Below are 20,842 nucleotides of genomic sequence, written 5' to 3'. Positions count from 1 at the left end.
CGGGGGCGGCGCGGCCTCCCCGCACAGCAGCCGGCCCGCGGGCCAAGGTTAGAGCACGTCCCTGGCACGCGTCCAGGTCGCGCCATGACGGCGCCGGCGGTGTAGACGGGGGCGGGGGCCCTCCTCGGCCGCGCGGGGACCCCGAGGCCCGCGGCCCGCGCCCCCCGCCGGGAGGGGCCTTGGCGGGGCGGGGCGGGGCGCGCCGAGCCCAAGGTCACCGCGCCGGCCGGCGGGAGGCGGGCTGGGTGGGGATCCGCAGGCCTCCCCGGGCGCGCGCCCCCCTCGGCGGCGCGCACGGGGCCCGGGAAGCAGCAGCGGCGGCGGCGGCGGCGGCAGCAGGTGGAGCCGGAGCCTCCGCGAGCCGAGGCCGCGGCCAGTGCCGGCGCCGCCGCCATTAGACAATAGGAGCGGCGGCCCGGCGTGCGGGAGGCGGGCGGCGGGGAGGGGCGGGGAGGGGCGCCGGGCGCGCAGGAAGCGGGGCCCGGGGCGCGCCGGGGCCGGGCGCGCGGGGAGGGGGCGCAGGAAGCGGGCGAGGCCGGGCGCGGGAGGCGGCGGCGGCGGCGCCGGGAGCTGCCGATCGGCGCCGGGACAAAGGCGCGGCCGCCCGGCGCCCCGAGCCGCCCGAGCCGCCCGAGCCGGGGCGCACGACCGGGGCGCAGCCCGCGCCCCCCGCCGCGACTGACATGATGTTTCCACAAAGCAGGCATTCGGTAAGCGGGGCCCGACGGCCCGGCGCGCCCCCGGTCGGGGCCCCGCGCCCCGCATCCCCGCGCCCGGCCGCGCCGCCCCCATCCCCAGCTCCGCGCTCGGCGCCTCCCCGACTCCGGCGCGGGGCCCAGCGCTGCTCCCCGCCCCCACCGCCCGGGCCCCCGGCCCCCGCAGGTCCCCGGCGCGGACCCCCCCGAGTTCCCAGGCCCGCTCCCCCCGGCTCCCGGCCCGGATTCCCCCTCCCCCGGCCCCCGGGCAGCCCCCCCAGCCAGGCCGGGCCTCGGCGGCCTTGGCCTCGGGCCTGGGGCACCCCGGGAGCCCCGCCGGGCCCGCGAGCTCCGGGGCTGGTCTGGAGGCCTGGGGTGAGGGGGGCCGAGGCGCGCCCCTCCCGGAAGACCGCGGAGGACCCCGGGTGATGTCGGGCGCCGGGGGACCTTCCGGGGAGGCCGGGCGCCCCCGCCAACTTGGGGGGCCCCTCCCGCAGAGGCACTGGGGGCCCTCGGGTGCACCCCCCTCCCGCGCTGCCGAGGGGCGTAGAGGGCGCGCGCCGCCCCCCGCCGAGGGCGGACCTGCTGAGGCGCCCCCACAGCCCGGGGGTGGCGGGGAGCGCGGCGGCCCGGGCGCACCCACCCCCTCGCCTTCCCCGGGAGAGGCGGGGGCAGGAAGCGAGGGCGGGGGCCGCGCCAGGGGCTGTAAACACGGGCCCGGGAAGCGGGGCGAGGGGGGGGCGCTGCAGCTGCGCCTGCCCCGGGGGTCACCCCGCCCCGCGGGGCCCTGACCCGGCCGCCCCCTCCCCGCAGGGCTCCTCTCACCTACCCCAACAACTCAAATTCACCACCTCGGACTCCTGCGACCGCATCAAAGACGAGTTTCAGCTGCTGCAGGCTCAGTACCACAGGTGAGCTGGGGCCAGAGGCCCGGGCAGTGGGGGGGGGGGCCCCCCAGGCCTGGGGGTGGTCACTGCTTCATACACCTATTTGAAGAAATGGAGGCCGAGAGCGTCCTGGTACGGGTAGGCCCTGTCCTGAGCACTTTCCGGATATTAAACTCGTAGACTTCAAGACAACCCATTTCACCGGTAAGAAGCCTGAGGCACAGAAAGTTAAATTATTTGTCCAGAGACTGGGGTGTGTGGCTTCAGAGCCGTCTCCCCACCCCCACCCCAATCCCCCGTGGATAAAAGACCTCCCAAGGAGCGGGTGGAGGATGGACCCCCCACCCCGGAAAGAAAACATTCCCCAGAATTTAACGTTCTGGAGCCCTAAAGGGCTTGCCCAGTGCAGCATGGGGGGGGGGGGGGGTTGGCGCTGTCTTTGTCTCCTGCTTTAAGAGCGTCAAGCCCAGAGAGGGCAGAGATTTCCGGGGGATGCACAGCACGGAGACCAGGCCGAGATGAGCCCGTAGTCTCTGGGTTGGGGATCGCAGATTCTCAAGGCTGTTGGGGGGCGGGGGGCTTTGCCTGGGAATCGGGCCGGAGTCCTCAGTCACGGTCGCAGACCCCAGCAGCTCTCTAGGCCTGTTGGCCTGCGCAGACAGGTTCCAAGACAGATTCTGGGTTTTAAGAAAGAAAAATAGCGAGATCCAGATCTTTAGATAGATTTTTAAAAAAAAAATCTCACCTTTCAGGGCGACTATCCTCACTCCCCATGTGCTAGATGCTGAACCAATGTCCTCTTGTAGCATTTCCCCGCTGTGGGCCTCTTAACTGTGCCCATTTCTCAGACAAGGAAACTGAGGCACTGGCAGTTGAAGGCAGGCCCCAGGAACTTTGTTTGTGGTCCCTGATGTGGAGCATTTAGGGCCTGGGCTGGGCAGGCCTGGGTTCTCGGAGCCCCTCCAGAGCGCCCCCCGCTTCATAGTGAGCCCTGGGGCCCGACAACCCCAGAGCCAGGGGTCAGAGGGCCGTCACAGGGCTGTGTGTCCTCAGCTAAGCCCGACCCCCTCTCTGAACCTTGGGGTCTGCACCCGGTGGACCTGGGCTTCTCTCTGGACTGTGAGGGGTCCTCCCATGGGGTGGGTACACACAGGAGTTGCCAGACCCTCAAACAGGGCCAGAAATTCAGAGTTTGGCATGAAATTGCCTGATTGTTTTTTTTTCCCCCCCAATGGTATCCGCAAATAACGTTTTTTAAGGAAAGGGGGAGAAAAAACACGTGGGGCCCATAGCCACATGCACAGTGGCAGACCCGTCGTAAGCACTTTGGTGGAGCAAAGACGCCAGGCCCCTGGGATGACTGACCAGAAGGTCAAGCACGTATCAGGTGCTTCCTGTATACCAGGCGCTGTTCTAGAAGCTTCTCTGGTCTTCATCCACTTCCTTTTCTCAGCACCCCCACCCTGGGAGGTCGGTCCCTACAGATGCAGACACAAGGCCCAGAGAGGTAGAGGGGTTTGCCTAGAGCCACACAGCAGCGAGGTGGCGGGCCTGAACCCCGAAGCCACCGCATGTAGCTGGGGTCTGTGCCCACAGCTTTCTAGGTCTCTCTCTGCCCGCCCCCTTGGGGTGGGCAGGGGGGCTTTGGGAGGTGCCCGGAGCCCGTCCCCGCAGCCGGGGCCTGAGAGAGGCCAGCGGCTCGCCATCTGTTACCCAACAGTGGACTCTTCCCCGCTAGTGAAATCAAGGCCGGGCCCCCTCGGATACCCCTCGGTGAGCCGGGCCCAGGGCCCCGCCAGCCCGCCCTCCGCCCTCCCCCCTCCGCCCTCTCCGGCCGCTGTGGCTTCTGGTCCTTCGTCCCTGGCTGGATAGTTTTCCCCAGTGGCTCCGACTGTGGCCTCTGAAGCCAGCTTTCCGGGGCTGTGTGACCTTGAGCCGGTTACTCAACCTCTCTGGGCATCCGTTGCATCATCTGTGAAACGAGGATGACGCTGGTATCTCTGATCTCATCGAGCGTCTGGAGCGCAGAGAAGTTTCTCGGAGTCCCCGGCTGACCCGGAGTGTTTGCTCGACTCTGCTTATCTGTGTTATTCCCGTTACTCTCTCCGCCACCAGAGCCACAAGGCTGATTGCAGGATCCCCGGTTTACACTTAGGGAGCCTGAGGGCACACACGTCCCCTCCCCTCCCCTCCCCTCTTCACAGAGGGGGACATGGCCTTCTCCCCGCACAACAGGGGGCTCAGTCCACCCCCCCCCCATCTTGTTCTTTTCCAGCCTGAAGCTCGAATGTGACAAGCTGGCCAGCGAGAAGTCCGAGATGCAGCGTCATTATGTGATGGTGAGTAAGCTGGCCCTGGGCAGTGGGCAGGGCAGGGGGGCGCGGGGTGACCCTGGACCCTCCTCCACCCGCCCTGGCAGCTGCCTGCACCCTGGCCACCTCCTTGGGATGGACGAGGATCGGGGTCCGCGCTCCATTCAGCCGGCCCTGGGGCCTGGCCCAGGCCGCCTCGCTGGCCTGGCCGCCCGCCCAGCCAGTGGCCCAGGTGCCAAACCACCGGGTTGCAGCCCGGGCCTGCCAGGTCCCCCGGCTGTCCTTGGCAGCAGAGGAGGCCGCTGCTGTGGAAGCCAAAGCCAGGAACTGACTGGGGGAGCGGCCGGATCCCTCCCTGCCCCCACAGGCCGGCGGTTAACCCCTCCCTGTCCCGAGCTTCAGCAGGAGGACTGGGGGTGGGGGGGCAGCCAGGCAGGAAGCTGACATCCTGGGAGGGGGAGGGAAGGGGTGACACCACATTCTTTGCCTGACATTTGAGATCCTGCCTGGATCCATCCCCGCCAGGTGGCAGTCCCTACATCTAAAAGCCCCACTCCTTGGCCCAGCCCAGAGCCCAGCTCTCCCAGAGTTGGCTGGGCACTGACCCTCCTGGCCCTAGAGGGATAGGGAGGGGGTGAAAGAGAGCCGCGGGGGACTGGGGGATTCCCGAGGGGGGGCTCACTGCCCCAAGCGGGGGCACTGCAGCTCGGGTCTTGAAGAATGAGTAGGAGCTTGCTGGACAGAGAAGAAGAAACCACGGAAAGTCCTGGGGATGAACTTGGCTGCCCCTGCCCCACCCCCAGGGATGATGGGGAGCCACGAGGGGGTTTAGAGGAGGGGAGGAGGCAGGGTCAGATCTGGGGCGTGAGGGGGGTGCTGCTGACCCCAGAGTCAGACCCAGCAGGCTTTGTTTATCCTGGTTATTTATACCCAGGAAGGCCAACTTCCCTGGAGTCTGGGGCCACCCGCAGACAAGACACATAAAGATAAAAGATTAGGCGCCCTGGAATGTATGTGTGCTGGAGAGGGGGCTGGATAATTACTCCAGAAGCCAGGGGAGCCCGGCCAGGCTGGGGCCAGGCAGGGGCCCTGACGCTTCCCCAGATCCCAGCAAGTGGCCCCATGAGGGGCCAAGACCCTGCTCCTGCATGCGCGCCCCACCTGCCCTCCTCCTCCCCCGCTGTGCTTCCCATCCTTGGCCCACCCCGTTTTTCTCTCTGTCTCCCCACCACGCAGTACTACGAGATGTCCTACGGCTTGAACATCGAGATGCACAAGCAGGTAGGCCACCACCCCAGGCAGGTGGGCCCGCCCCTTGGTGACCCCCAGGTCTACCCCCCATCCTGTTACCTTCCACACCCCTCTCCCTATTCTTTCTCCGGCCTCCCCCAAACTACCACCCCCACCCGGCTGACTCCTGTGGGAGGGGGTGCCATGCCAGCACACTGAGAACCCCCAGACTGCCCCTCGCCCTCCGGCCCCCTGAGGTCGGCCAATATCAGGGATGTCCTAAGAACTGTGCTGTGGGCCACCCTCTCCCCCATGCTGGGTGGCATCTTCCCAGGGCCACCCAGTCCCCGAGCCTGGACTCCCGGTTGGCCCCAGAGCCCACCTTTGCCGCCGACTGGGTGCCCATAGGCTTGAGGTGCTGATGCGACCCGGGGCCCAGTTGGGCTCCTCTCAGCCGGAACCCCGCCGGCTACTGGGGCTGGTCTGCACCTGCCCCTGCCGCCTCCCCGCCGCCTCCCCTGCACTGAAGCCTCTGTGTGTTGCAGGCCGAGATCGTCAAGAGGCTGAATGGGATTTGTGCCCAGGTCCTACCCTACCTTTCCCAAGAGGTGAGTGGCACCCCCGGGGCTGAAGGGAGGAGGAGGTGGTTGGGCCATGAACTTGCCCGGGCCTCCCCCCACCCCGACCCCCGCCCACGGCCCTCTGGGGCAGCAGCTGCTGGGTGCCCAGGGCACACGCCTCCCCTCTCTGGACCTCCCAGACACAGAAGATCCGCAGATCGGAGGAACCCCAGGGGCACAGGGCAGTACAGGGAGGGGCCTCACCCTGCTGTGGAATTCCCAGCCTGAGTGAGTCATTTCGTGGGTGAAGACGTCAGATATGCCAAAGGCTGCACCAAGGATTTTTTTTTCCCTTTCTTGCTTCTGCCTTTTTCCCTCCTGAGATCTGTGTGCCAGGCCCCTGGGGGCTGCCTCAGGCCAGAAACCAGGGCCACATGTTCGGGGAGGGCACTTGCACACACACGTGCACACAGAGGCAGGAGTGCACGGGCGCAACACAGATAGTGAGGCTCGCACGTGCACCTGCAGACTCTGCACGCACATGAACGCAGGGACGTGTGGACACGCACCCCGGGGAACCACGCACTGACCTCTTGCTTTGGCTTTTTGTTTTTTGTTTTTTAAGATTTTATTTATTTATTCCTGAGAGACACAGGCAGAGGGAAAAGCAGGCTCCCTGCAGGGAGCCCAATTGGGACTCGACCCTGGGACCCCAGGGTCACCACCTGAGCCGATGGCAGATGCTCAACCATTGAGCCAGCCAGGCATCCCGGCTTTTTGGGGTTTTAAGACTGTTGGTGTGAGGCCCATTCCATTACCAGAGCCATTCCTGCCCTCTGCCAGGCTTCCTGTCCATAATTTATCATTTCCTCTTGAATTCCTGACCATGTCTTGGGGCCCTTTGGGTAACCTGCTTGGCCAGAGACAATTCTAGAAGGATACTATGAAAACCCTAGAGAAGGGGATTCTTGGGGCTCTGATAGACCTAGACTTGTGCTTTCCTTTCATGACAGGAGCTTCTTGGTCGGAAAGGCAAAAAGGGAAACTGATGGATTCTAGCATTGGATGGCGGGAGAGACAGACTTTCAGGGAGTGCTCAGGTGTGGGAGGGATTGCCCTGAACCCAGAATCCACTGGGCCTTCCCCAGTTGTACAAGGAGAGGATCTTGAATTAGCAGATCTCAGAGGCACAGGCTGCAGGCTCTTAGGATCAGGACTTCTCTGTATGGTTGGCCAGGTTGTGCACTGTTCATTAACTGCTTTGCACATGGCATTGAATAGGTCATGGTCCGGGGTTTTTCTCAGACTCCCCTAATGGCATTTTCTTCAGTATCTGGCACCAATCCCCTTGGGTCTTCTTGAATCTGTCATTTGTCCCCATTTTCCAGAAGAAGAGACTGGGGCTTGGTGAACAGAAGCGGCTGGAGGGAGGGGTATTTCGGGGGCAGGGAGGGTGGCTCCTCTTGGGCTCTGTGCCCCAAACCAGCACAGAGATCGGGGCACAGCACCTGGCTCCTCTGTCTCTACCCCATCCCCCTTCCAGCACCAGCAGCAAGTCTTGGGAGCCATCGAGAGGGCTAAGCAGGTCACTGCTCCCGAGCTGAACTCCATCATCCGAGTACGTCTGGGCCTTGGGTGGGCCTTGGGTGGGCCTTGGGTGGGCCTTGGGTGGGCAGGGGCCCCAGGCAGCTAATGCTTCCCTCCGTCTGCCCTGCAGCAGCAGCTCCAAGCCCATCAGCTGTCCCAGCTGCAGGCCCTGGCCCTGCCCCTGACCCCACTGCCCGTGGGGCTGCAGCCGCCCTCGCTGCCCGCCGTCAGCGCCGGCACCGGCCTCCTCTCGCTGTCTGCGCTGGGCTCCCAGGCCCATCTCTCCAAGGAAGACAAGAACGGGCACGACGGTGACACCCACCAGGAGGATGACGGCGAGAAGTCGGATTAGCGGGTGGCGGGGTGGGGAGGGTGGGGGGGCGAGGGGACACAGACACGGAGAGAGAGGAACATGTAGCGCAAGACACAGTGTAGCTCGGGATTGGCTGAACTCGGTAGTATTTATGGTAGCCGCCTGCTGGGGTCCTAGCCCTGCCTGTGTGCCGCCCCTAGCTTCTCACACCCCCGGCTCCAGCCTCCCTCCTCCTCCCTCTCCCCTCCTCCCCACCCTCCCTGCAGCCGGAGTGGGCCCAATACCTGCCCATTCCACCCGGGAGGTAAGCTGAGGCCTGGAGGCGCACAGGGGAGGCCAGGCCCGAAGACAGCAGAGCCTCCAGAAGCCCAGCACCCCCCCGCACCTCCCCGCCCGCGCCCGCCGGGCCCCTCAGGGCGCGCCCCCAGCCTCCCACCCTGGCACTGCATGCAAACACCACTGCTAGCTGCCCCTTCCCGCCCTGGGCACCCCGCGTCCCTCCCCCCTCACTCCCCTCCTCCGTGAGGCTAGTTCCAGAGCCCACGCCCACCGGTCCTCTCCCCTGCCCGCAGGAGAGGGGGCGGAGAGAGGGAGCCTAGCCAGGCGCAGGGGTGGGGGCGGGCGGGCGTCCCAGAATTCCCTTTCTCCCCTTCCCCAATAAAGATGAGGGTACTCAAGTTGTCTTGGTTTTTATTTTATTTTTTTCCTTTTTCCAGTACACTAGCTTGTCTTTTAAGAAAAGGGATATTTAAAAAAAAAAAAAAGAAAAAAAGGACAGAAAAATGTTTTAAAAAAACAAGCAACACCCACACCTGTGTCTGTATATAGCCTTTTAGACTTGTCAGCTTTTGTTGTGTAGAGTCGTTTGATCGCTGCGGAGAGAAGGGAGACTGCTGTACCGAGGGTGGGCTTAGCTGTGCCTTTCAAATAAAGATGTGAGAAGGTTGGTTGCCTTGTTCCTGCCTCTGTGTTGTGGGCTGCCGCGGTGCCCCCCTTCCCAGGGGAGGAGGGGGCTTCCCTCGTGTCTGAGCTGGGGTGGGGGGTCCGGCCTGTCCCTGTAGTCTGTCTCCCGAACTGATGCCCAGACCGGAGGGGCAGCTGGAGGCTCCGGGTCACACAGCCCGGCCCAGGGGCCTGAAGCGGAGCAGACCCGGCTTCCCATCCCCAGGCCACAGGGCTCCTCGGTGCCATTCTTTTCCCTTAGAGACCAGACTTTGAGCCCGCAGGACCCACGCCCACTGCATCCCCACGCTGCCCGTTTGGCCAGATCAGAGAACACACAGTGCTCCCCCCAGCTGAACCCGACCCTCCGAGGACCTGTCCAAGGCGTCCCTGCCATGCCCCAGCTGGGCCACCCAGGGGAACCCCGAGGGAAGGCTATCAAGAGGCCTCCGGCTGCCCACCCAGGGAACGGGGCAAGGCTGAGGATGAGGCAGGGCGGGCAGTGTAGAATGCAGACCCTAAGGGACCCGGGCACCCAGGGGACTTCTGGACTCCGAGAAACTCCCACCTGCCCCCAATCCAGTGGGTTCCCAGGTTGGACCACAGGCACAGGGAGGGGGGTTGGGGTGGACTGCTTACCTCTGGGGAAGTGGCTCAGGTCCCCGAGGAAAGAGAGGCCGAGGGGGGCGTGTGACCCGGTGGTCCCACCAGCTGCCTGCTGTGCCCCAGCCGTCCACCACCGCAGCGAGAGCACCTCCAGAAATGCCAGCGTGCTGGGGTCCCTCCCTGCCTACCAGTCATCCTTGTGCCGAAAGCCCAAACTCACCCAGCACACTGGGAGAGCGTAAACCCTTTGCAGCGCCAGTTGTCACAGCTACTTGGAAGGCTACCTGGGCCCCACCTCGCGATTCCCCTGCTCCTGGATCTGTGTCCCGGCAGACTGGCCACCACCGCCGGGCCACTGGCCCCACAAAGACACGAATGAGGGCGTTCAGAGCTGCTGTCCCCAGTCACCGCTTCCCTGGACCGGAAACCACAGCAGAACAGACGAGCCGTGACCGAATCGTGCCTGGAACACGATGCAGCTGCGAAGAAGAGCGAGGCCTGGCTCCACCGACACCGCCCACCGCATCTCGCGCACCTTTTAACAAGGCAAATGGGGTACAAACGCCTAAATACCGAACGTCCCATTTCTACCAAGAACAAAGTCAAGGGATCCCTGGGTGGCTCAGCGGTGGAGCGTCTGCCTTGGGCCCCGGGATCGAGTCCCGCATCGGGCTCCCCGCAGGGAGCCCGCTTCTCCCTCTGCCTGGGTCTCTGCCTCTCTCTGTGTGTCTCTCATGAATAAATAAAATATTAAAAAAAAAAAAAAAGAACAAAGTCAAGCCCAGGTGACCTACAGTGGCAGGTATCATGGGGTTACCCTTGGCAGGGGGATGGGCCACAGGGGGACTTCTAACGGGGCTGCCCATGTTTCATTTCTTAACTGGGGGGCTCAGGACACGAGTGTGCGCTTTGTAATCATCAACTTGTTCGCTTACAATCTGTGCGCTCTTTTGTGTGTTACAATTCACGATTTAAAAAAAATCCTGAAAAATAGGTTTTGGGGGCCTCCATGGCAGCTGGTCCTGCTACCGAGCCTCCCAGTTATCCCTCTTCAGCAGGCTGCAGCCAGACCAGCATCTTGCTGTTCCTTTGCCTAGAGGCCTTTGCACATGCTGTTCCCTCTGTCTGGAACCCTGTTCTTTATTCCCCCTCCTCCCCAGGGTTGTAATCCTCCGAGACTTCCAGATGTCCCTTTTGTCCCCTGACCCTCCCCCAAAGCAGGACTCTGGGGCCCCTCCACCCGGGTCCCGCACAGACAACATATTAATATGTCACATGATGTCACATGATGTCACATGATGGTTCCAGGAAGATGGTTAGTCTCCAGCCTCGATTGATTGATTGATTGATTGATTGATTGATTTTTTCCAGCCTCGATTTAAATCCCGGCTCTTGCTCTCATGGCTGGAGAGTGTAGACGAGCAGCTCCACCCCCGTGGATCCTGGATCCCCCATCTGTAAAATGGGTAGGATCTCAGAACAAACCTCTTATGAAGATCGTATTATTTAATCCGCGGAAAGGCTTACGGCTCTGGGCACATTCATTCATTCATCTATTGAGACCTCCGAGCCCCCCAGGGCCCCGAAGACATAAATCCCTGCCCTCTGGCTGGAAAAGACAGATAACCAGGAAAATAGAGAGTGTGTCAGCACGTGGTGTGGATAGGGAGCGAGGCCCGGCCGGGATGGAGGGTTGGTGGCAGGATTTTTCTTTTTTTTTTTTTCTTAATTGGCTCATAGGAGCAACTTAATAAATGTTAGCACATTCACTGAGGGCTGACCTGGGTTGCCACCGTCTCAGACCCTAACAGGAGATTTGAGGCAAGTGAAGTCACTTGTCTGATGTCACTTTCTGGGAAATCGGTGGGAGAATTAGCAGGGAGCCTGCGAGGGCCCGAGCTGTCAGCGGATGCTGTGATCCCTGATGCTGCTGGCAGATGAAGGGCGCCGTGGGAGGGGGGTCACGACCCGACACCCCCAAGCCAGGGGGCTCCTCCGGAGACGGGGCGCCCTGCGCAGCCACGGGGGTGGGCTCTGCGCCCTCGGGGTCTCCCTCTGGGGCTCGGCCCCCCAGTCCCGCTGCAGGGCTGGTTGCCCCCACCTGGGGAGGGCCCAGGAGCCCCTCCGGCGGGGGGGCGGGGCGGGGTGCCGGGCGGCCCCGGGGGTGGCGACCGCAGGGACGGCCTCCGGAGCCCCCTCCCCGCCGCGGCCTCCCGCGCTTAACGACCGCGCCGCCGGCGACCTCGGCTAATTGATCCGCTAATGGGCCCCGCGCCGCGGCCGCGCCTAATGAGGCGGGAGGAGGGGGCGGGGGCGGCGGGAGGGCGCAGGGGGGCCCCGGAGAGCGGCGCGGAGAGGGGGAGGGGGCGCGGGAGGGGAGGGGGAGGGGGAGCGCGAGGAGGAAGCCCAGGGGGTGGAAGGAGGGGGGAGGAGGGCGGAGATGGAGGGAGGGGGCGGGAGCGGAGGGGGAGGGGCGACGCCCCAGGACTGAGGACGGGGAGCGGCGGGGTGCCGCCCCCATCTGGCCACCCGACCCCCTCTCAGACAGCGTCCCTGCAGGGGAGCCCCCTGCCCTCTCCCAAGGCCCCCCCTTCCCCTGCCACTCCCCTTTCACGCACAGGCTTCTCAGCTGGGGGATCTGCGAGCATCAGGGGTGTGCGCCCCCCACACACCCTGCACCTCGATTTCCTGTCCCTACAATGGTCCTAATGTCCTCCGTGTTGGAGAATCCCGCCTCCCCTGTCCCCCTAGGCCCCTCCGTACCTCCGGGGACACCTAGGTCTGGGAGCCCCCAGCCCCAGAGAGCCAACCCTCCTCCCCCGGGGGGAGCTGGAACTCCAGGCCTGACACAGGAGGTGGCCACCGTCCAGCGGGGCCCGGTACACCCGCGGTTCAGTCTTGGGGGGGAACAGAAAGAGGCCCTGCTGCCAGGGCTGGTGGAGCCTGGGACCTGGAAATGCTGTCACGGGCCCATTCTGCAGACAGCAAAACTGCAGCACGTTGTTGGGGCCACAGAAGAGGCAGGTGGGTCCCCTGCACTGTGGTAAAGGGGTTCACAGCCCCACAAGGAGCCACCGGAAATAATCAGGAAGGCCAAGCAAGTCACAAGGGTGACAAATCAACAGCCACGATGTGAACATCTGTCACAGCCCCAGCCTTGGCCAAGGGTTTGGACTAGTCTAATTCATTAAAAAAATGTATATATATATTCATTTTTATTATTATGTTTATTCATTTTTACCCCCAGTGTGGTGCTCGAACCCCCTCCTCCCAGAGGTCAAGAGTCACGTGCTCTTTGGACTGAGCCAGCCAGGCACCTCATCTCTGTTACTTCTTGAAAATACCTGTGAAGGGAGGACCATTTTGCAGATAAACTGAGGCTCAGGACAGGTAGTGACTTGCCCAAGAGCTTCACAGCCGGGAACCTGGATCCTGAGGCAGGGAGGTCCCATCCACAGGGTCCAGGATCCTCGCCATTGTGTCTAAGAGAAAGAGAGAGCTTCTGGGAGCCAGTGCTGGGGGGGGGGGCTTCAAGGATGGGGTGGCCAGCAGGTCAGGGGCCAGCAAGAGGGGCTGGGCTGAGGAGGGTGGGGGGGCGGCGAGGGTGCTCCTTGAGGCCCCCCTTCCCGTGGAGGCCTCCATCCCAACAGTTCTTGGCCTCTTCCCCGTGCCTGGGGGGGTGAGCAACCCTGATGCCACCTCGGGGCCTTTGCCTCCGCCTGGAACATGCTGTCCCCAGAGCTGGGCACTCGCTGCCATCACGGCCATCAACACCCCCTCTCCCGCTTTATCTTCGCGGCATCAATCACTGCTCACAACTTAAGTCCACAGATATTCCCTTGTTCTCCTTCTCCCCTCACTCTGAGCTCCCTCCCGGACAAAAGGGATGGGGTCTGAGGCGGTGGTGGCCGAGGCCCCAGGCTGAGAGGGTGCGGGCACGCAGTAGGCGGGCAGGGGAGGCTCCGGGAGCCTCGGGCAGCGGCAGAGAAGGTGGCCCGGAGCCAGCCCCCCGGAGCCCCGGCAGGTGTTGGTGCAGAGGAGGGGCTCAGGGGGCGCCTGCCTGCCTGGCCTTCCCATTTAGATGCTGCCCGACGTTGGGAACTGCAGGAGGGGCCCATGCGCCCAACCCGCCCACCCGCCAGGGACACCTCCCCCCCTCCCCAGGGTCCCTCCCAGTATCCTAGCATTTCCCTGTGTCTCCACCCTTGGCTCTGGATGTCCCAGAGTCTCTCTCTCTCTCTCTCTCTCTCTCTCTCTCTGCAGCCCCGCCCCCCACCATCCTTCGAGGGCTTTCTAGATCTCTCCTCCCTTTCTATCTCTCCCTCCTACTCTCCCCATGTGTCCCCCACTCTGTGCACCCCTCCCTGCCATCGGAGCCTCCCCTTGCAGCCGCCCCCACCCTCCATCCCCCTCCACCTCCCCCGCACAGGCCTCTCCCACCCACCGGGGCCCCTGGGCCAAGTTGCTGGGCGCCAGCCAGGCCTGGAAGCCGCCCCTCCCCCGCCCTTGACCCTCCGCCCCCTCCCACCCCCTCTCTCCTCGCCTGCGCTCCTTCCTCCTCCACCCCCTTCGCCCTCCCCCTCCTCCCCCTCCTCCCCATCCCCAGCCCTGCCTCCTCCCCACACCCCCTCCCCTTCACCCCTCCTCTTTCCCCGGCCTGGGGGAGAGGCGGGGCCGCTCCCGGTGCCCTGCTGGGCCTGATCGGGCCTGTTGGGTAAGGGCTGACCCGCCCCCGCGGGGAATGGTGGGTTTCCCCGCCCTGGCGGCGGGTGGCCTGGCACTTGGTCTGCCCACCTGAGCGGCGGGGAGGGGGTGGCCCCGGGCCCTGAACAGGGCTAGCCCACCCCAAGCCCTGGGGCTGTGTGACCTTGGGCAGGTCCTTAGGCGTCTCTAGACTTGGCCGCCTCCACTCCACTCCACGGCTCCCAAGCCAGATGGACTGGCCGCAGGCATTTATTGGACGCCTGCTGTGTACTGGGCTCTGGGGTGGGTGCCCAGGGACCCAGGACAGAGCACTTCTTGACCCTCATGGAGCCCACAGCATCCAGGGAAGACAGATAACAAATAAACTAGCAAATAAGATAATTTCAGAGAACAGTCAAAGGCTACAAAGAAATCCAACAGGGGCAGGAGACAGAGAATGACAAGGGGCCTCTCTCCGTGGAGGTGACATCTGAGCTAAGACCTGGATGACAGGAGCCTTCCAGGGAAGATGGCTAAGGGGAGGGGGGCGCTGCAGGCAGAAGCCCAGACAGAGGCAGCACCGCCTGTTCTGGGCAGGTTCTCATCCCAGGCTTTGCAGGCCTGTTGTGAGCATCAAAGGCAAGGTGGGGGGAATGGGGGGAGGGAATAAGGGGGGCAGCACTCAGGGCAGCGGGAGGGAGCATTGTCAGGGCAGCTCAGCCCCTTTGTCGGATGAGCAGACTAAGGCCCAGACAGAGTAAGAGGTCTCACAGCAAACCAGAGGCCAATGGGGCCACATGGTCTTTTCCACACACATCTGTGCCCCACCCCCTGGGGACGCTGAATCGGGGGTCCAGCAAGGAGCACCCCAAGAGTAGGGATGGAGGCAGGGTTCACAGGGATCCGGCACGTGGCAGCCGCAGCGTAGAGGTGAGGCCCAGACTCAGGGTGGAGGGGGTGTGTGTGGTATGGGGTCTGGGATATGGGCAATGACCAGGGGGCTCCCCAAATCGAGGCTGCCTTCCTGTGCCTGCTCCTGCCGGCTGGGCTGCCCCCTGCACACACCGGCACAGTAGTGATGGGCAAAGCCGGTTTGCCTGAGCCCCTGTTGGATCCTGTGACGATAGGAGGAAGTTCCTACCTCTCCTTTCACAGAATCACGGGGACACTGCAGCAAGGTAGGATCTGAACCCAGGCCTTCAAGGGAAGTGTGACCTCAGGTGGCCCCTGATCCCCGCAAGCTAGGTTAGCAACGGGCAGGCAGTCAGGGGCTCCGGGGCCCTGCCCCAAGTCCTGGGTGACCTGGGATGGGCTCTGTCCCTCCCTAGGCTTGCCTCTTTATTTGCTCCCAACAAATACATGGAGCAGACTCTGTGTTGGGCCTGGGCGGACCGTAAAATCCTCAGTAAGTGCTCAGAGATGAGTGTTCAAATGAGGGCGGCTGACCAAGTAGGAGGGTTGAGGGCCCCCCTAGGCCGGCTGGCCGGAGCAGGCCTCACTAGCATGTGATGCTCCATCCAAGACTGGAAGGGGAGAAGAGTCAGCCGTGGTCCAGGCAAAGGAAACAGCCTATACAAAGGTCCGGGGGCAGGACCTTGCCTGGTACATTAGAGGAACAACCAAGAGGCCTGAGAGGGGAGGGAGGGAGAGGGAGAAGGAGATGAGGACAAGGAGAGGACAGGGGTTGGATCATGTAGACAAAGGGGGGAGTTTGGATTTCATTCTGAGGGTGATGGGGACCTCTGGAAGATTCTTGAGCAGAGGAAAGGATGGGGTCTGATCATACGCGTATATAGACAGATAAATATTTTTTTTAAGTAAATATCCATGTCCAACCTGGGGCTTGAACTCAAGACCCGGAGATTAAGAGTTGCATGCTCTACGGACTGAGCCATTTTATTTGATTTTATTATTATTATTTTTAAAGATTTTATTTTTTTATTAGAGACAGAGAAGCAGAGACACAGGCAGAGGGAGAAGCAGGCCCCATGCAGGGAGACATGGGACTCGATCCCCGGTCTCCAGGATCAGGCCCTGGGCTAAAGGCGGCGCTAAACTGCTGAGCCATCAGGGGTGCCCCAGACTGAGCCATTTTAAAGGGTACACAGGTGGGGGTAAGGGAGGGTGCATGCAGAGACCCCTGTGAAGCGGGAGGCCAGGGAGAGAAGGCCTTTGGGCCACAATGGCCGGACAGTGGCTTCCCAACATGGACCATTTACTAGGAGTTATTTTAAAATACCTGATTGGCCTTCACCTCCTGGAAGATTCTGTCCTCAACCTCAGTTTCCAGGTGGGGAGCCCCGTGGAGCGGAGCAGAGGCCATCCAGGACTCCCTGTGGCCCCTTCTTTTCTCTTTTGCACCTTCAGGGGCTGGTATTGGGAGCCTTCAGCCAATCCTAGTGCCTCCTTCCTGCCCCTGGCTGCCCAGTCCCTGACTCCCACTGTCAGAGCCCATCGCGCCTTTGCAGGCCCTCGTGAAAGTAGTAGCTGGGGCCTTTCACCCCATGGGGCCTGACCATGTCCCCCTGCCCCCCAACCCGCAACTTCACAGCGTGGGCCTGGCCAGAGGCGAGCCCTGCAAGGTGAGGCGTCAGAGCCCATGATTCCTCAATCCCAGGGGAAGACTTAACACTGTCCCAGCTTTCCTCTATGAGGCAGCTCCTATGCACTCTGCGGAACCCCAGCTTCAACACCCCCTCTGACATCTAGGAAGCCTTCCCAACTTCCCAAGCAGGGACCTTGCTCCAGCTCCATCTCTGCTCCCACCAGTCCCGGTCCCTGCACCTCAGCCCTGACTACAGGGGGCTGAGAGGGTCTTCTGCTTGGTCTCCCCCTTGCTGTCCCCAACTTGGGAGCCCCTCCCTGAATCCCCAGCATGGCCTAGCCTGGCTGCTCACCCTGGGGACAGCAGAGAGCACTGGTTTCTCCAACAAGTCGCTTCCAACCATCTCACTGTACAAGTGAGTAAACTGAGGCCCAGAGAGAGGCCCGCGAGCGTCTTAAGGTCACGGTGGGGGGCGCCAGCAGCCCGGGCAGGGCTCCCACGTTCCCAGGTGGAGGGCGACGTGTGAGTGACTCTTCTGGGGGGGCTCCGCGCCAACCTTGGCAGGAACAGAGGCTCAGAGGTCACCTGAGAGCCCTGGCCGGCAGGAGGGGACAGGCTTGGCTGGTGGCCCAGCAGCTCGGCTGGGGGCGGGGGGGCGGGGGGGCGGGAGGCAGAGGTTGGCGAAGTCGGAAGCCAAAGGCTTGGCCTCCCCGAGGGAGCCGCTTTCCCGGCCCGGGTCGGATCAATGGGCTGTAATTATACCGCGCCGGGCCCGGAGCCGGCGGGGAGGGAGCGGGAGCTGGCAGGAGCGAGGCGGCGGGCGGGGGAGCGCGGCCCGAGAGGGACCCACGTTACTTTGATTGACAGCCCAGGCGGGCGCCGCGCAACGCCTTCTGGGGATCGTAGTCTTTCCGAGAGGCCCGCTCCCGCCTCCTCTCGCGTTTGCGCTCGGGGAAACCGAGGCACGGGACTCCCGCACCTCCCTCCCCTCCGCCTCCACGTCGGCTTATCCCTGCCCCCATCTGGCCTGGGGGCAAAAACTGACGCGGGCTAGAGAGCTTCCAGCCCCGGGCGAGATCTCGGCTCTTCCCGGGGGTGGGGGGTGGGAAGGGGCCTTCTACCTCAGTTTACCTATCTGTGAAATAGGGCGAGAGGCGCCCCGTGGGGCGCCAGCTGGCCGGGCTTGTGCAGGGCAGGATGTTGGGCGAGGGGCTCTGGCATTTGAGGAGGGGCCCGCCGGGCTGGGGGTGGCTCCCTACCCCGGGTTTCGGAGCCTGACGGCACCGGATCGCCCACTCCCAGCCCCGGCACCACCGAGGCCGGGCGTCCACGAGGCTCTCCGCGTCTGGCGGGGGCGGGGGGAGCCACACGCTCCTACCCCGCTGGCAGCCCTCTGATTGGCCCAGCCCGTCCCAGTGCCTCCTACCATTGGCTGCGGGCTCCTGGATCGCCATTGGCCGACGCCCATTGTGACGTCACGAACCCATGTGGGAGCGCCGCGAGGCGATTGGCTGGCGCGCGCAGCCAACCACCGCGGAGAGAGGAATTTCCACAGTAGCCGAGGCGGAGAGGCTGATTTAAGGTGGTCCGAGCAATCCGGGGTCCCAGCGCTGCTTCTCGGCTTTTTCCTTTAAAAAAAAAAATAAAAAATAAAAAACCCACCTCATAAAAACCCAGGCAGGGACTGGGGCTGAGCCGTTCCGTACGGCGGGAGGAGGGGGATCAGAAGTGAAGTCCCTTCCCCCATTTTGCAGCTTCTTGCCCGGTTCTGCAGGTGGGGCGTGCAGCCCCGGCGGGCGGGGCGGGGGCGGGGCCGGGGGCGGGCGAGTTCGCGGGGCGCAGGCTTCTGGGGTAACGAGAGGGTCGTGCTAGACTGTCCAGCCCGGAACCCACCGCGGCGGTCCTCGCCCGGCCCGGCCTGCCCCGGCCGCGTGTGCATTTCAGCGAGGTGCGGTGGGTCCCCCATTTCACCGCTCCCAGCTGAGCCCCCCAAATTCTCAAAGCTGCCCCCAAAGCAGAGCTCACAGCAAACGGTCTCCTCCCTCCTGGCGGATCACGTACACGATCCTGTGTGTGTGTGTGTGTGGTCTTGTGGCTTCTGGGCAATCCACAAATCTGTATTTACCCTCCCCTGCGGAGTGCGCCTGGTAGAAATGTCTAAAGCCTGTTGCCTCAAGGTCCCCTCCTCCAGGAAGCCTCTCTGGCTTCACCAGGCAGAAGCCCTGTCCCTCCGGTCTGCAGGCGCTCACTCCATCCGTGACCCAGGAGTCAGTGCCTAACTCTGTCCACCCCCCACTTCCCTATCCTGGGCCAGGGGTCTCTAGGAGCCCCAGGGCCTTCCAGCATGAGGGTGGGTTGTAGAATAAATACCCACCTGAACAGCCTGTGCTCACTGTGTGGAGGGGGAAGGTACCTTCCGGAGGAGAGGATGCCTGCAGGAGATGCTTTGGGGCTGGGCCTTGAAAAAATGGATTTTCTCCAGGCAGAGAAGGAGCAGTAGGAAATTCCAGGAAGAGGTAACCACACAAGCAAAAGCCCGGAGGTGGGAGAGAACGCAGAGTAGGTAATGTGACTGGCGTGGGCTGGAGCAGAGGGAGTAGGTGAAGGGGTGGAGGGAGGTGAAGCCAGGCCGGGCCAGGTGCTGCAGGACATCTGAGGCCAGCCTGAGGATCTGGGGTTTGTCCTGAGGAAGTTTGCCATAGGAAGCCATGGGAAGGGTTTTGTTTGTTTGTTTTTTAAAGTTTTTATTTATTTATTAATGAGAGACACAGAGAGAGGCAGAGACACAGGCAGAGGGAGAAGCAGGCTCCCTGTGAGGAGCCCGATGTGGGACTCGATCCCAGGACCCTAGGGTCATAGCCTGAGCGGAAGGCAGACGCCCAACCGCTGAGCCACCCAGGTGTCCCCATGGGAAGCTTTTATGCGGGAGGGCCAGGCCCAAAAATGATGGCGAGAGAGTTAAAGCCGCTGGGGCTGGAGCTCAGAGGGGGGAGGATGAAGAGCGGGCTCAGGCCCGAGGGGGGCGCTATGTGGATAGGGAGCACGATTGAGGGAGCAGGTGCAGGGGAGGGAAAGGGCTAGGCCTAGGCCAATGCTCTGTCTTGGGGGAGCAGGACCAGGGCCCAGGTCTGGGGGAAGGTGCTACACCTAGTGACATGGCGCTTCCTGGAAAGGTTTTGGAATTAGGACTTCACAGACCCCCACCCCAGAACCGGGGATTCCTGGCGTTGTAGAAAGGTGGAACTCGGGTCTTAGCCCTTCCCAGCAGGAGTGCGGCCACTGACTTCTGGCTTGAGCTGATCAGCTGCTTCTTCTCCCCAGCTCCTCTGCCCATCCGTTTATTGAGCACTTGCTGTGTGCCAGGCTCTGCAAGAAACGGCTCTGTCCCCACACGGCCTAGTGAGGAGACAAATGCCGAATAGAACAACCCGCAGGGAAATGTGGTGTTGGCGAAACAAAACCCACTCTGGCGGGACCTCGAAGGAGGGAGAACGGGATACAGGATTTGGGAATAACCAGGTGGGATGAGTGAATGACCGTATAAATGGGTGGCCTGGAGGGGGCTTTCTTAGGAGGTGACCTCTGAGCTGAGACTTGAATGACCCAAAGCAAGGGAACAGCATTTCAGGCAGAGGGAACAGTAAATGTAAAAGCCCTGAGGCAGGCCCCTATCTGGTGGGTTAGGAAAAGAGTGGAGAGGCCAGAGTGTCGGAAGCAGAGGGGATGAGAGTGAAGATGAAGGCAATTGGGTCCAGGGAGGGAAGGGCAGAGATGAGGTTTGTGCAGGGCCTTGTGGGAAAAGAGAAGAGTTTGGATTTTATTTTGATGACAATAGGGAGCCATTGAACACTCTAGTACACACACACACACACACACACACATCTTTGTCCTCAGGATCTCTTTCTCCCCTGCGCTCCCATCCTGGGTAGGTCGCATGTCTCTCAGGCACCCCAGATAAGTAGGTTCCCTCTTGTCTCCACCACTGCTCCCCAAAGTCTTTCTCTGTACACACAAATAGTTCCCCAATCGCCAAGCTGTGATCGTGCCTTGTCCGCAGAGCTCGGAGAGGGCCAGAATCGCTTCCCCTTCAGTCACCCTCATGTTCCTGGCACCTGGAAGGATACCTGGCACCTAATAGATGCTCAATAAATTATGTGTTGGCCGGAAGGCGGTGCTGATCCGCTCAGGAGGGCTTCGTCTACTTTGGCTCCCCCGCCTCCAACACAGGGGCAGGCATCACCGCGAGGCAGGGGTTTCTCTCTATTTTGCGTCCGCTGCTCCTCGGTGCCTAGAGCTGTGTCTGGTCCGCAGGAGGTGCTCCAGGCATGCTTGGTGACCGACTTAACAAACTTTGAGGTTTTTCCTACGCAAGATGGGAGCAAGGAGGTGCGATGTCCCAGGTGAGTGTGGGGGATGCTCCCAGGCTGGCTGCGGTCTGTGCCCGGAGTGGAGCGCCTGCCCCCAGCGACCTGGGTCTGGTGG

The 20,842-nt window shown here is 62.7% G+C and overlaps 1 protein-coding gene across 2 annotated transcripts; it reads left to right on the top strand.

The window, feature by feature from the left end:
• The first annotated feature begins 206 nt into the window (after window positions 1-206).
• Window positions 207-8,530, top strand: TLE5 (TLE family member 5, transcriptional modulator). Of its 2 annotated transcripts, none has more exons than XM_041761862.1 (7): window positions 207-710; window positions 1,509-1,606; window positions 3,858-3,921; window positions 5,131-5,175; window positions 5,670-5,732; window positions 7,228-7,302; window positions 7,405-8,530. In XM_041761862.1, the coding sequence occupies exons 1-7, from the start codon at window positions 684-686 to the stop codon at window positions 7,621-7,623; spliced, it is 591 nt and encodes a 196-aa protein (XP_041617796.1). In that variant the 5' UTR covers window positions 207-683; the 3' UTR covers window positions 7,624-8,530. The 2 variants fall into 2 exon arrangements, with proteins under 2 accessions (XP_041617796.1, XP_041617795.1); XM_041761861.1 differs by having other exon boundaries at window positions 222-710; window positions 7,402-8,530.
• The last annotated feature ends 12,312 nt before the right edge of the window (window positions 8,531-20,842 follow it).

This window comes from Vulpes lagopus, chromosome 7 (genome assembly GCF_018345385.1).
Source record: "Vulpes lagopus strain Blue_001 chromosome 7, ASM1834538v1, whole genome shotgun sequence".
Lineage (NCBI taxonomy): Eukaryota > Metazoa > Chordata > Mammalia > Carnivora > Canidae > Vulpes > Vulpes lagopus.
Note: the sequence above shows the minus strand (reverse complement) of the source record. Positions and strands in the feature narration are given on the sequence as shown.